The sequence below is a fragment of the Serinus canaria genome, chromosome 1 (assembly GCF_022539315.1).
Source record: "Serinus canaria isolate serCan28SL12 chromosome 1, serCan2020, whole genome shotgun sequence".
Classification (NCBI taxonomy): Eukaryota; Metazoa; Chordata; class Aves; order Passeriformes; family Fringillidae; genus Serinus; species Serinus canaria.
Window position 1 is genome coordinate 46,540,340 of NC_066313.1, and position 14,044 is coordinate 46,554,383.

The window sequence follows — 14,044 nt, forward strand, 5'->3', positions numbered from 1 at the left end:
CCGTAGGGCTGGAGACCCCAGCAGGGAAAAGGGGTGCCAGAGAGAGGCACTAGAGGTGGTATTGTCCCAGCATGGCAGCTACCTAGCTGTCATGGCATCCAGAAATGATGCCACTGGCCAAAAATTTAATTTTTAGCTGATTTTTCAAACTGTCAGTGTCTCCTCTGTGATTTTAGCTTTTGTCTTTCTCATGCCTTATTTCTTAATGACTCAGCCTTTGAAATTGTCTCCAGCATGCAGATATTCTAACATTCAGACTGGGGTCATAATTATGTTTTCTCCCACGTGATTGTAAATACCTGTAGTACACGTCTCACTGTCTGAGGTGGGTGTCTACAGCATTTCTGTGCTGGGGAAGGAAAACTAGGTATTTTTATTTCTGGTTCCCCAGACCAGTTTGAGATGCCTGCTTTTGGGCTGGATGAATTGTGGCCTGGAAGTGGCAGTGTCTCTCCACGCCTGACAGCAACCAGGGTGCCTGCTTCAGCGCTTGGCATCTCTGCATTGCAGCTCCCTGTCTCTGGCTGGGGGAACAGCACCCTCCCTCCCCTCCCTGCTGACATCCAGCAGCAGCACCATGCTTGTTGCCTGCAACTGCATAGGTAGTGCTTTCAAAAACACCTTTCAGGAGAAATTCTGAATTCGAAGTCAGCCTGGGAACTCAACTTCAAGGAGAATAATTTTCAACAAGTAACTCTTTGGGGACAGCTGTGGGGCAGCTACAGGGACAGCCAAGGCTTTAAAGCTGGAGTTATTAAAGCATGCATTTTCCCAGCTGCAGTAAGCACCCTGACTGCTGATTTCTGCTGTACTGGCACTGCCTGGGAAGCACAGTGTGAATGAGCCCAGGGAGCTGCCCTGGATTAGAGCTATTTCTGCAGTCTGGGGGCCCAAGCAGCCGTGGCAGCCCAGCAGCAGTGGGAGGAGGGAGAGGAAACAGCAAAGCCAGCCTCTGCAGCACCGTCAGGAGGGGGTCCTAGAGGCACTGGGGTGGGAGGGGTGCACCACAGAGATATTTCCAATTAAGGACAAGGGCAGGTACAAAGGGAAGGACAAGAGCCTTTCAGGTAGATCATGACCCAGTTTTGGATGCGAGAGCTCCACAGAGCTCCTGCTGGGACTTCCCCAAGAACTTGAATAAATGATCTGATCTCCCAGGACTTCAGATCCTCCCTCCAAATCAACCAGCATTTTTTTGGTCCTTTGGGCTGGGGCTGTCTGAAGAATGATAGTTTCCAACACCAAGAGATCAAGGTGACTCTGCTAGCCACTGCTCGCTTCACAGTTCAGAACTTTCAGGGACTGGGAGAAGAAAGAGATGTATTCTTGATTACCTGAGCTATATTTCTGTAGGAATTGAGGCTAAAAAAGCAAAAATTCTTAAAAAATGTCTTTCAGACAGAATCAGAAGTGCCAACCCCACCCTCTCATAGACTTCTGGTGAGTGGACCAGCAGTCCATGACATCTGCTACAGCCTTCAGGCTACACCCAGAAAAGCAGTTGGACAGAACTTTTTGTATATATCCAAAATCCACACCCAGCTGCTGCTGAGCACTGAAAACACCTAGGGGAAGGTTGGGTTCCTCCCCGTTCATTCCTATAAAACCCCAAATTGCCAGTAAATCAGGTTAGGTGCCTGCCCAGAGCTGCCGTGGGTTGATCACATGAGGAGCTGGCTCTTGCCCAAGTGTAGTGGGGCTGCAGAAGCCTGGTGCTCCTGCATGCATCCTTTGGGACATGGGTGTTGTCAGCACATGCCCAAAACACATCTCAGTCAGGTCCCCCAGTCTACTTGCCCTGCCCCATTTGTTTCAAAACCAGTCACCTGGCTGATGAGTGCAGACTCACTAAGGCTGTGGTGCCCAGAGGAGGCTTCCATGCCCCAGCTCCAAAAAAACCCATGAAGTTACTGGGCATTCTGGGGAGAACACCTCCCTGGTCATTACTGGTGAAGTTTCTCCAGTGTTGCAGAATAGAGTCTATTTTGAATAGAGGCTATTTTGGGACCAAGGAAGACGGAACTGGAGAACCCACCACCTCATGACCTTTTACAGAGTAGAGTTAAAGCTTTGAAGCTGAGCTGTGTCCTGCATCAGGACATCAGCTGAAATTCAGAGCATGGAAAGACCAGACTGCTTTTCCTTTGCATACTGTAGCAGCAAGTTGAAAACATCATAGATGCAACCAGTGCCAACGCCTTTTGTACTTTGACACTCCAAGGCCAGGGAGAAAGGCTCGGGCTCATCCCACCACAGGTGTATCTGGAAGCAGAATCAGACACTGGGGGGAAGCTATGACTTGCAGAGATGACTTTCTCACCCAGCAGCAAAGACATCTGGGGCCAGCTGTGCCAGAGCTTTGGCAGCTCAGCCCTAGGGGCAGGGGTGGCTGCACGAATGCCACCATCTTTGCCCTGGAGTGCCTTATATATTGTCTTGCTTCTCTCTCCAGGCAACTGTCAGAGGAGAATGCAAATCTTCAAGAATACGTTGAGAAAGAAGTGGAGGAGAAGAAGAAGCTCAGCAGGACTAACGAGGAGCTGCTCTGGAAGCTGCAGGAGGGGGACGCCGTGAGCCCTGTCAAGCTCCCGCCCGCACCATCCACTCCTTTTTATCGCTGCTCATCAGGGAACTCCTCTCCTGCAAAAGTCAGAACCTTGAGGAGATGAACAGGCAGCTGTGTGCCGAGGGTTCCCTGCCTTTTATGCATTTCCAGTCTGCAAACTGTTACCATCCAAGGAAGTACTACCATCAACAGGCGCCCAGGGTTCATGGCTGCAAGCATGCTCAGTAGCTGCACAGCTTTACACTAGGCAGGGTACTCTTACAGTCCCCACACAGAAATTCTTGGTTCTGACATGTTGATTTGGGTAGCAAAAAAGATAGCCAAGAACAGCGGAAAGTTAGGATAGCAAAAGGTTTAGTTTGATGTGTGAACATTTTAACTATGGTTAGAGCCAAAAGTTGGGAAATGCTCTATTAATGGTTCATCAGAATGAACTTTTGCTGCAGTATTTCAGGTTAGTTGCAAATTGTGTGAATATTTCTGTATATGTGTCTGTGTTTATATACATGTATGTATTGTACCTTTATACCTATATATAGACGCACACACATATATATGTAGTTGCAGACGTTCTGAATTACATTTTTTATATTACTGGATACTACTAAGTGCTGATATATTTTCATTACAGTCAGCAGTTTTCTAACTCGTGCCTAAGACTTGTATCTACACAAAATGCATTTCTGTTTAGCCTCCCAGGAATATTTATACCCAACCTAGAAAAAAGTTACACAGAAGTAGAAGCGCCTTCCAAGTGACCACCAAGTGGTACTCTATGTAACATGAACACCAGCGAATTTGAAATTCTAAGACAGTACTGCCTTCTAAACCATCACCTTTGCATTGAACACCAGAAAAGATATGCATACCATCCACTGCTTTTTAACTCTTAGCATTGATATTGTAAGTGGAGATAGGCTAGAGATGAGAAAACTGAGAGTTTTAGCAAATTTGGTAGAGGTTATTGGTTAACATGGTTCAATTTTAGTGTCTTTATTTCAATCCTAGTCAGATCTTGTTTTACCTTGTCGTGGTTAGGATGCAGGTTTCTGTCCATTTTGTTTTATTTCAAGCCCCAGAAGCAAGAAGGAGAAAATAAGTTGCTTACCCTTGACCTTTGCTGGATGAGAGGTTTCCAATAGTAAGATGAGAAACTGGGCATCTGCTAGGCCTCTAGCTTCCTTCCACCTCAAATGCCAAATAGAGCATAGCCAACTTCATAGGTGCAGATGAAGTCAGAACTTCGTTGCTTCCACATATCTGCATTATTTCACATTGCTACAGCTTACCCAGCACTTTGAAGATTCATGGAAATGAGTGGCTAAACTACCTTTAACTTTCCCATCTAGAAGCAAAAATGTTCACCCAGGCTTGGGGTGACCTCCCACCTGAGGGGATGGTGAGGCCAAGGAGTAGTTGGGGTCAGACTGTCTGCAGGACCCTCATGGGCATAGCTAACAAGATAAAAATATCCCTGAGCATAATTTAAAAACAAAGAGATCTGTGGGATGCTTTTCTACCCAGCTTAGGGCAAAGAGCCTGCGTGCAGGCCTGCTCTGTGCACTGGGGGCCAAAGCCAGCAGGGTGACAGCACCTGGAGGAAATCCCTGAGGTGCAGGACTGCTGCAGGGAGAGTGGCTTTCTCACCCGAGTGTGGGGTGGCACCAGCGCGCCCTGCACCCACAGGGGTGGCACTGCACAGCCCTGCCATCCTGCTCGAGTGGGAGCTGTGCTTCAGCTTTCCTGGGAAATACTCAGGATTCACAGACTGCAGCTTAGATATAGCTTCCATAGTGTTAAAAAGAAAGATGATTTTTTTCCCTCCTTTTTAGAGAAATTTATTTTTGTAGCAGGTTTTGCATGGTACTGTGATACTGAGTAAACTGAGCATCTTCTTAGAATAGATCATGCCACACCAGCTGCTGCTGTTAAAATGCATTGCTAGATTTTAGTGTGTCCAGCAAGTGCAACCCAAAAGATAGATACCTAGCACGCACATGCACACAAAGCCCCTTCTTGCCAAGTACGACTTTAATCATTTTGATATTTGCTAACTGCACAGCTATTTGCAACACCTACAGCATTGTCATCTTTCATTCCACCAACAGAATTCTGAGACAGTGAGATCACAGACTCAGAGGGTGATTTGTGTTAGAAGGGAACTTCAAGACTATCTAGTCCAGCCCCCACTGCCATGGGCAGGGACTCTTTCCACTAGACCAGGTTGCTCAGAGCTTCATCCAGCCTAGCCTAGAACACTTCTAGGAATGGGGTATCCATAACTTCTCTGGGCAACCTATTCCTACCACTCTCATTGTAAAAATTCTATTCCTTATGTCCAATCTAAACCTATCCTCTTCCAGTTTAAAACTGTTGTCCATTGTCCTATCACTACAGGCCCTGGTAAAAAGTCTCTCTCCATTTTTCTTATAGGCCCCCTTGAGGTTCTGTTCTGGAAGGCTGCTAAAAGATCTCCCTAAGTCTTCTCTTCTCCAGGCTGAACAACTGCAAGTGCCTCAGCCTGTCTCCATAGAAGAGGTGCTCCAGCCCTCTAAGATCTTTGTGGCACTCCTCTTAGACTCACTCCAAGATGTCCATGTCCTTCTTATCCCTAGAGCTGGATGCAGCACTCCAGGCTGGGTCTCACAAGAGCAGAGTCGAAAGGCAGAATCCCCCCCTTGCCCTGCTGGCCACGCTGCTTTGGATGCAGCCCAGGATACAAGTGACTTTCTGGACTTCGAGCACCAACTGTTGGTTCATGTCCAGCCCCTCATCCACCTGTATTCCCAAGTCCTTCTCAGCAGGGCTGTTTTCAATCTCTTTATACTCGAGCCTGTATTCATACCAAGGGTTGCCCCATCCTAGGTGCAGGACCTTGCACTTGGTCTTATTCAGCCTCGTGATGTTCACATGGCCCCACCTCTCAAGCCTGTCCAGATCCCCCTGGATGGCATTCCTTCCTTCCAGTGTACCAAGTGAACCACTCACCTTGGTGTCAATCCACAGACTTGCTGTGGATGCACCTGATCCCACTGTCTGAGTCATTTAAGCTATTACACAGTAATATCTTAAATATTGGTCCCAATATGGACCCCAGAGGGGCACCACTTCTCACTGATGGCCGTTTGGACATTGAGCTGCTCCGGATGCAACCATCCAGCCAATTCCATATCCAGCTTCCATCCATCAAAGCTGTATCTCCCCAGTTTAGGATGCTCTGTGGGACCATGTCAAAGGCCCTGCAGAGTCCAAGTAAATGACATCAGTTGCTCATCCCTCACTCACCAACACAGTCACACCATTGCAGGGGGCCTTCAGATTAGAGTGGCTTGTTGGTAGTTCCTAGGATTCTCCTTCTTATACTTTGTAAAAATGGTTGAGATGAAACAACTATAGTTGTTATCTTGATGCTACTCACAGAGTTAAATGCACCTAAGCATACTATTGGCCCAGGACAGGCTGGCTGAACATGTTGTAATTTATTAATCTTTCCCCTTTATATCTGGTGCTTTCCTTATCACTTTGTTGGTTTAAAATCATATTCAAGAGATGCTTCCAGCAGTGAATTGGGAGTGGGGCTTTTATGGTGGGAAAACTGGGACTGAACCCAGCTCCATCATAATTTGTTATCATTGCAAATCACTTTCCCATCTCATTTTTGCCTCCCAATCCTGCCTCTCACTGGATTCTTCCTTGGCACACCCTCTGGGGCCTGCCCAATCAATAGCAAAACTGCAGGAAGTTCTGCCTAACCAGAGGGACCCAGCGACCTGTCCCTGTGGGGGGTGTGAAGAGTGGCTCCTTCTAGTGCAAGCCCAGAAACAGACTTTTTTCCCCAAAAAAGGTTATTCCTTTTTTATACTTTTCCTCTGTCATGTCTTTCTTTGCCTCTGCATGCTGAAGTAGGTGCAAAAGAAAAGCTCAGGTCACTCGGACAGTGGGAAGAAGGGAGCAGCCTCTGAATGGGGCAGCCATTCCCAGGGAATGAAGATCCCGAGGTCCAGGGCCAAGCTGGGGAGGGGAAGTGATTGCTTTTGCAGGGCTGGAAACTTCCCAAATGCCATGGCCACAGTGGGAACTTTCCCATTTGGAAATAGGATGGCCTTTGGCAGCAGAGGGAATGTAGCCAGCGTTAAGCAGAAAGAGTTTCATCATCTCTGTTTTTAAGGAAGCTGTTTAATTTCGTTAATCTTTACTCAATGCAGCAGGGTGTAGCAGCAATAAAACCAGCTTACAGCTGCTCCCAAGGGGTTCCAGAGAGGGGCACTGGGAGCAGGTATCAGCCATGGGATGGCAGGAGAGCAAGCAGAGAGCGGGGCATGGAAAACTCCTTTTATTGTGGGAAGGTACCATTGGTCCCTACTGGGACTGCACCTCCAGTGACTGCTGGCACAGACGGGTTGACTCACTTGATGCATAGCAGCAAAGGCTTGTGGTGGTGGCAGGTGGGGGGAGGAAAGGAAAAACGATCAAGTGCAAAATCAGGTATTTTGTCTCTGCACTGATGGTGGTTGTGTCCCATGGACACTCTGAGGAGCCTCTGTACAGTTTCCCATGCAGCAGGAGTTCTGTGGTCCCGTTTATTATGTGGCTAATGATTACAGGAAGAGTTTGTATTATTTCAATTATGATGTACAGATAAGTGTAATATATTCCTGATAATAAATCCGTGCGCCAGTGCACCTGTGGGCTGACGGATACAAACCAGCACGTGCTGCCGTGTTTTCTGTGCACACAGGAACTGGGATGAATGGGAAACAAAGCAAAAGCCCATTAGAGGGTTACCCCATTCAGGTAAAGACAGAAGCTAGCCATTAGCTTCCTGGCAGCAGGGCTGGTCAGCTGCCTTACCTGACAGTGCCTCACATGCTAGGAGTTTCCACGGACTCATTTTCTAGGATGCTTCCAATATGACTGGGGCTGCCAGAACAGTGATTGTGGTCTGCAATGTTTCCATTAAAGGGTCATGCTGCAGAACATGATAAGAGGAACATTTCTGCCAGTGGTTCAGGCTCATCAGCAAACACCTGAACTCCCCAATGTTTCAGTTCACTAGTTTCAACACCCCATCCCCTGCCCTCCTGCTGAGAGCCACAGAGCTGCTCAGGCTTTGCCACAAGATTAAAAAGGGACCAGGTCATACCCCACCTCGGCAATGTGCCTGACAACATCCTCCTGAAAGATTTTTCACCAGGCCCTTGGCTTGCTCAGCACAGATGAAGCTTTGGTAAGGACACAAGCTTCATGTTTTCACTGAACAGAAGCTGGTAGCCAGGTAGGAAAAACATCCTTATATTTTTAGTACAATACAAAACTTTGATTCTGTCTGAGTTTTCATCTTGTTGCCCACCCACCACACTTTCAGTGGCTTTTGGGAGGCTCTGGAGTGTGTTGAGCTTGCCTGTGTTTAAACAAAATAGACTTCAACTTAGTGGCTTTTAATTTCTATATTAATCTCTCCCTGCTTGAGTAAGACTTTGTATACGCACAAGGAGCAAAGCCTTGGCAGATGTTCAAGACCCAGTGACTGGAGCAGATCCCAACTTCATTCTGTGGGGGAAGCTGCACTCATAACACACCCTGAAGTGCACCTAGGAGGCAATAAACACAATGCCTTCACTTCCTCAAATTGCAGTCCTGTCAATAAAAGCCTCCCAATGTACTAGAATTAAAGGATGCAAACATTTCAATGGGCAAAAAGGCTATAAAGTCTCTTGGAAACATGAGAAATTATCCACAATCCAGCCATGAAATCCAGGATGGTCTCATTCCCTTTTCTGCTGCATCAGATGCCTGGTGAGATCCTGGGCAAGTCATGCAGGGGTCTGTTCAGTTCTCCAACTCAAGGACAGATGCAAGAGCCTGTCACTTCATCAGCAAGGGCCATGCTGACATACCAATTAAAGATTGTCCAGTGTTCAGAGGCAGTAGTATGAAGGACACCTAGGAAAGCATCTGCTCACATCGGGAAAGGGGATTTCTGCAGTATCTATCTGGGAAGCTCCAACCCAGAAGTGTTTGAGAGCAGGTTGGACAGGGTTTTGAGCAACCTGATCTAGTTAAAGATGTCCCTGCTGATGTCAGGTAAGCTGGACCAGATGATCTTCAAAGGTCCCTTTCCAACCCAAACTGTTCCAAAATTCTATGATTTGTTTTTCAATACAAGCTGAAGTGTAAATTTAGATCAGTGGCATTACTTGGGCATGGCTCACCTTCAAGGTGCTTTAATAAGCCTTTTTAGGGTAGTGGATTAATTTGGCTAGGGAAAGCTATTAGAGAGAATTAAAACAAAATCATCTTACAGCCAAAACCAAGGCATTGCCAATCAAATACAGACCCTGGTCTCAACCCCAAATTTCCCACCTTTCACTACAGGCAGGCTCTGGAGAGGATGTCCAGCCCCAAAGGGAAAGCTCCCCTCAGCAAGTCAGACCCTAGAGCTTAAGGGTGTTTTCTGGGCTGCACACTTTGGCAGGACTGAGAAGTCCCTGCACGCCCCCACAGCCTCCCCTGGGCAGGTGGCTGACACCAGGCATCGCTCATGTCAGAACTTCATGCCTCTGAGGAGTCTCCTGTGCTTCCCCTCCCAGGGCAGGAATGTGCTCCACCCACCAATGCCAAACCAAAGTTGCTAATGCCAGGCAGCCAGCACAGAAGATTGATGTGGGGCGAGGAACAAAGGGCTGCACTTGCTGTCAGCGCTAGCTCAGTTCTGCTGGCCACCCCCACCACTACAGCCACACCACTGGTGATTTCTGCAGCAAAGAGGCAGGACTGCTCTTTGGAGACACCCGTTGTTTTCAAGCCTTTGCAGTACTTGCACCATGTGGTTTCCTGACTAAAGCTGGCAATTCCTCTGTGGAGTGTACAGTCGGGAGAAACACCTGCTGGTGTTACCTGTGTGCTGCTGAGCGATCGCTCACCTGACAATCAGCAACCACAATCCTTCCCAACATTTCACAGCAGTGACATGCTTAAAAGAATGTGAGCACGTAGCTAAAAAACCCAGTTAAATAAAAACAAAAAAGGTAAGACCTGATATTTTAAAGATTGCCATCTTGCAGGTGCATTGTTAACCTGGGGAAATCTAGTAATTGGTGAGAACCTTTTTTTTGTGTGTGTGCATACACAGAGGGTACAGCTCACATAGAGTGAAGGATGGGTCCTGGTCTATGCCTGACAATAGTACTGCAAAACCTGCTCCATGTAAAATTGAGTAGAATATCTGTCGGGAGGTAATTCCAGGGCTACTGAAAGAAAGACATTTGTGAGGCCTGGTTTCATAGCAGCAGTTGCACACAGAAGCACTTCTCTTCCTACACACTGGGAAAAAAAACAAAACTGGAGAGAGGGAAGCACCCAGATGAGCTGCCAGTGCTACTGGGAATATGCCAGAGTTGTGTCTTTTCATCTTGTGGTCCCTTTTAACTGTGCTGCTAAACAAACTGCAAGCTGCAGTAACCAAGTTGGGGAGGCCTGCATTCTGCTTCCTTATTTCTGCATAACTGATTACAGGTGTAATCTGGTTCAGGATCCCCACCACAAAGTTTCTTCCACTGCAGCCATTCTTTCAGTCGCCCGTAAGCCAAACAGTCATTTACAGCTGTCTGAGCCAGTGTCTGTGTTTCTCTCCGCTTCTGCTGAGGCTGCATAGCTGGCTTCCACACTGTGCCATATTCCATAGGTAAAGTAGATGATAAAGCCTGTGGAAGCCAAGGGAGAGGGCACTATTAGATCTGAAAAGAAACAGAAACCTCTACTCACAGCCACTGACACAAGATACACCAGTCAAAGTCCAGCCATCCTCATGGTTAGCTTCTAGCAGACAGGCACTATCTTCTTTAGGGGAAAAAGCCATTAACACAGGCACCAGCCTTTAAAAGTCAATCTATCCCAGCCCCAAATGGGATCCTGCTTTGAGCATTTCAGAAAATTCAGCCTTATGGACATGGCTGCTGGGAGCATCTTGAGATGCAGCTCAGCTTGCTCAGCTCCAGATGCCTCCACCACCTGGACAGCAGTGCAAGGCCAGCCAACAAGGAATGCTCTATGGTTTCTTGTTGGCAACAAGACCCATAAGATGGTTCATGGGTTGTTGCTTTGTCTACACAAAGGCTTCAAGACCCTTGAATTTGAAACAAAGCTTGTTACACACAGACTAAAGGGCTTCAGTCAAGTCACCAGGGTTGCCCAAGGATGACCAGAGTGCAGAATCCTTCCCTGGTATTCTATAATAAATTTATGGTGAACAGAATCTAATAACCTTGAACATAACATTTTTCACTTAAACTCACCTAGGAGCATCCAGATTGTAAACCGAATCCACGTGCCTGCATCTAGCTGCATCATGAGGTAAACATTCACAAAAATACTCCCAACAGGAAGAAAGGGCAAAAAAGGTACCTGAGAAAGAACAAGGGATTTGTTACATCTACAAGCCTGGTTAATGAGCAGGAATGAACATCACGTCCCTTGTAAATGGGAAGTGATGGCTGTTACCAATTCTTCAGCTGCCAGGTGTGAGGAAAGGCAAGGTTAAACCCAAAAGGACATCAGTCCAACACAGGAGGGGCATGTGAACGATGCTGTTCACTTGTTTTAAAAGCTTGTTTTGTGGTCTAGAAGAGGCAATTTTTAGTGGCAATACTAAATACTTGTGGGGCAAAGGAGAGAATAGTAAAAACAAAGGACTGTATCATGACAAGCACCTATTGAAGACCAAGAGATGCAGGTAAGGGGAATGTCAGAGAAGGGACCTAAGGAACTTCATCCATCAGGTACCAAGCAATGAAGCAACAGAGAGCAAATTATCCCAAAGCAAGGAAAACCAGCAAATACTGCAAGAGATGTCTACAGTGGTACCAAGAATACCTTAGTGGTCTGAGAATCAAGGAAGAATGAGACAGCAAAGCCAAAATCCAAAAATAAGAATACAGAAAATAGGACTGCAAATATAAAATCAAACAAGGCAAATAATACTAGAAAAGTTTCTGAATATGGTGGAATTAAGTGGAAAGCGAACTTCACTCCTAAGGGAAAAAGGAGATCTACAAAAACAAACAGGCAGAAATGTGGGCCTTTCTTAATTTAAGCTTTGCCAAAAAAAATGTATGTAAAGTAGCTGCTCACATCATTAGAGAGAGGGGATAGGCACACAAATTGGAAAAGAGAAGAAGAATATTTTTCTAAAATTGGCTTTGTTAAGTCAGTAGAGACAAATAAAGACAAATAAAATTTCCCTAGGTGGGTGAGTTATGTACCCAGAGATTGCAGAAGTGATCTCTGAACTATTAAATAAGCAAGTCTTGGTAGACTGGTGAAGTCTCTGAAGATTTGGAGAAGGGAGAAAAATTACCTGTTAAAAATACAATAAAACAACTGGGAAACAAACAGGTCAGCCTTGGATTTCCAGAGTGATTTTGGAGAAAAATCACCATCAGGTTGTAAATGCCCACAGAACAACAAGGAGATAAGAAACTAGATTGTCAAGCCTTGCAACAGGCTACCCAGGGAACTGGTGCAATCTTCATACCTGGAGGTGCTAAAAGACACGTAGATGTGGCACTGAGGGACATGGTTTAGAGGTAGATTTGGCAGTCCTGGGCTAATGGTTGGACTTGATGATCTTAAAGGTCTTTTCCAACCAAAATGATTCTGTGATTACAGATTTAGGTGTGACGGGTATAATTTCTTTTTTTCTTGGACAGGGTAGTGGCTGAGGGGAAAAAAAGGAGGTGAAATATCCTGAGTGAAAGGTGAACAGACCTCCTCAGAAGCATGTTCAGAAAATAAGGTCTAGATGAGAGTTCATAACTTTTTTGTTCCTGGAATTTCTGTTTCCACCTTTGGGACCATTGCCCCAAAATGAGCTGCAAACACAACCTTGGAAAACTCTGGTTGTATTAAGTTACTAAAATCTATGGATTTACTGAAAATTTTTAATTGAAGAGCAATCAAAATGAAAGCAGCTTAGTGGATGGAATTATGATCCAAAATTAATAAATTGCTACCTGAAATCAATATGATAATGCATGACTTAGTAGGATTACACTAGGAGACAAAAATCCATCCCAGTGTTTGTTTAACATAGAAAGGATGGGGTACTTGGAGAGGGCAGGAAAACAACAGAGTTCGTCATACTTAAGGCTGTTTAAGAGAGAATGGTCATCTCTTAGCCTCCCTGAGGACTAAGGAGGACGTGAAAGTGCACTTAGAGTCTTACATCTTTGCAAACAAGTTTACTTCTTGTGTTCTTTCTCCTTTTGTATCCATTATCTGATGTGGCCCTTCACAACCATGTCCTTTCCTCCAGCAACTGTCTGTTCCCTATCCTATAACCATCTGCTTTCAAAAGCAGGGTCCTGCCCTTCCCTTCCAGCCACACCTCTGCAGCAGCTTCTCCCTTTCCAGCTTCTCCTGGATAGCAAAGTTGACATCATGCCTATATTCTGTGCACATCCATTTGGCCACTGTCCCCCTTCTGATACAACACATGCACTTCCTCCTCCAACCTCCTCCCAGACACCTCTTTTCTAGCTACATGTCCCAGGACATTCACCTTAAAGGAGAGTTTGGTCTTGCTTTCAGGCTGTTTCCATATAATGAAGATGATCATGACAACAAGGATGGCGGCAATAATCTGTACCATGTTTATCAGAAAGTTTGGCTCAAAGGAAGTCAGGATACAGATACCCACAATAAGGAAACCTGTGAACAGACACCAAAGGATACTGATTTATTTTGTTTTTTAGATACAGGGAAAACCCAAGAATAAACCATAAGAAGCAAAGCAGAATCTGAAAGCTCACAAACAAAACAGCAACTCACAAAAACCCTAACAGATATGCCTTTCCCACTATACACCCCCACACACTCCATCTGTGGATTTCTTTTTAAATCAGAAATTTAATCTTCATTTAATTCGGGCCATTACAAAAGCTCATCAAAATCACATGAGTCTTCCCACCATGGTGAGTACAAAGTCCTACCAGCTGACTCAATGCCCCAGAGACACACTGCCCAGCACTCACCTAAGATGAAGGTTGAGACGCTCACCACCAACCCTGATAATTTGGAAGGATCTGAGTCTGTGGAACACAGTACAGCTTTGAGGGAAAACTTCTCCTCTTCCTCTGGCAGAAACCCAGTCTGTGACTCACTGGTGCTCACAGACTCGTTGTTATCTGTCTCCTCTGTCGACCTTGCCATCTGGTATGCCAAATTAGGCTGCTCTGGCTGGTACCTAGGAAAAGGAAATTATACAAAGAGCCTGTTAGTTTGGCTTTTAAATGAGTGACCACACAGATAGTCATGGCTACATGCCAGACCTTTACAGCACCAGAATAGGCCCATGTCACATCTATACCCTTCTGTTTCAAGGGGAAATTTGAGGAATGATGTCATCATGATGTAAGCAAGTACAGCCAGCTCTTATCCCCTACAGCATGGTTGTAACGTAAGTGTTCTAACGCAGACAAT

At 45.9% G+C, this 14,044-nt stretch overlaps 3 protein-coding genes across 5 annotated transcripts in view; 2 read left to right on the plus strand and 1 right to left on the minus strand.

The window, feature by feature from the left end:
• The window catches only part of MTUS2 (microtubule associated scaffold protein 2), a 262,673-nt gene extending 259,555 nt beyond the window's left edge, over positions 1-3,118 (plus strand). For all 3 annotated transcript variants that reach the window (XM_030234714.2, XM_030234715.2, XM_050971105.1), the window contains one exon: positions 2,453-3,118. In XM_030234714.2, coding sequence (XP_030090574.2) covers positions 2,453-2,669 — 217 coding nt within the window. In that variant the 3' untranslated portion in view covers positions 2,670-3,118. The remainder of the gene's footprint in view (positions 1-2,452) is intronic.
• Positions 1-6,481, plus strand: part of PAN3 (poly(A) specific ribonuclease subunit PAN3) — a 550,273-nt gene extending 543,792 nt beyond the window's left edge. The window contains exon 18 of the mRNA XM_050971122.1: positions 6,470-6,481. Within this exon, the coding sequence (XP_050827079.1) occupies positions 6,470-6,472 (3 nt within the window). The 3' untranslated portion in view covers positions 6,473-6,481. The remainder of the gene's footprint in view (positions 1-6,469) is intronic.
• SLC7A1 (solute carrier family 7 member 1) overlaps positions 4,379-14,044 on the minus strand; it is a 41,115-nt gene continuing 31,449 nt past the window's right edge. The window contains 4 exon segments of the mRNA XM_030234717.2: positions 4,379-10,269; positions 10,861-10,969; positions 13,125-13,273; positions 13,597-13,808. Of these exon segments, the coding sequence (XP_030090577.2) occupies positions 10,160-10,269; positions 10,861-10,969; positions 13,125-13,273; positions 13,597-13,808 (580 nt within the window). The 3' untranslated portion in view covers positions 4,379-10,159.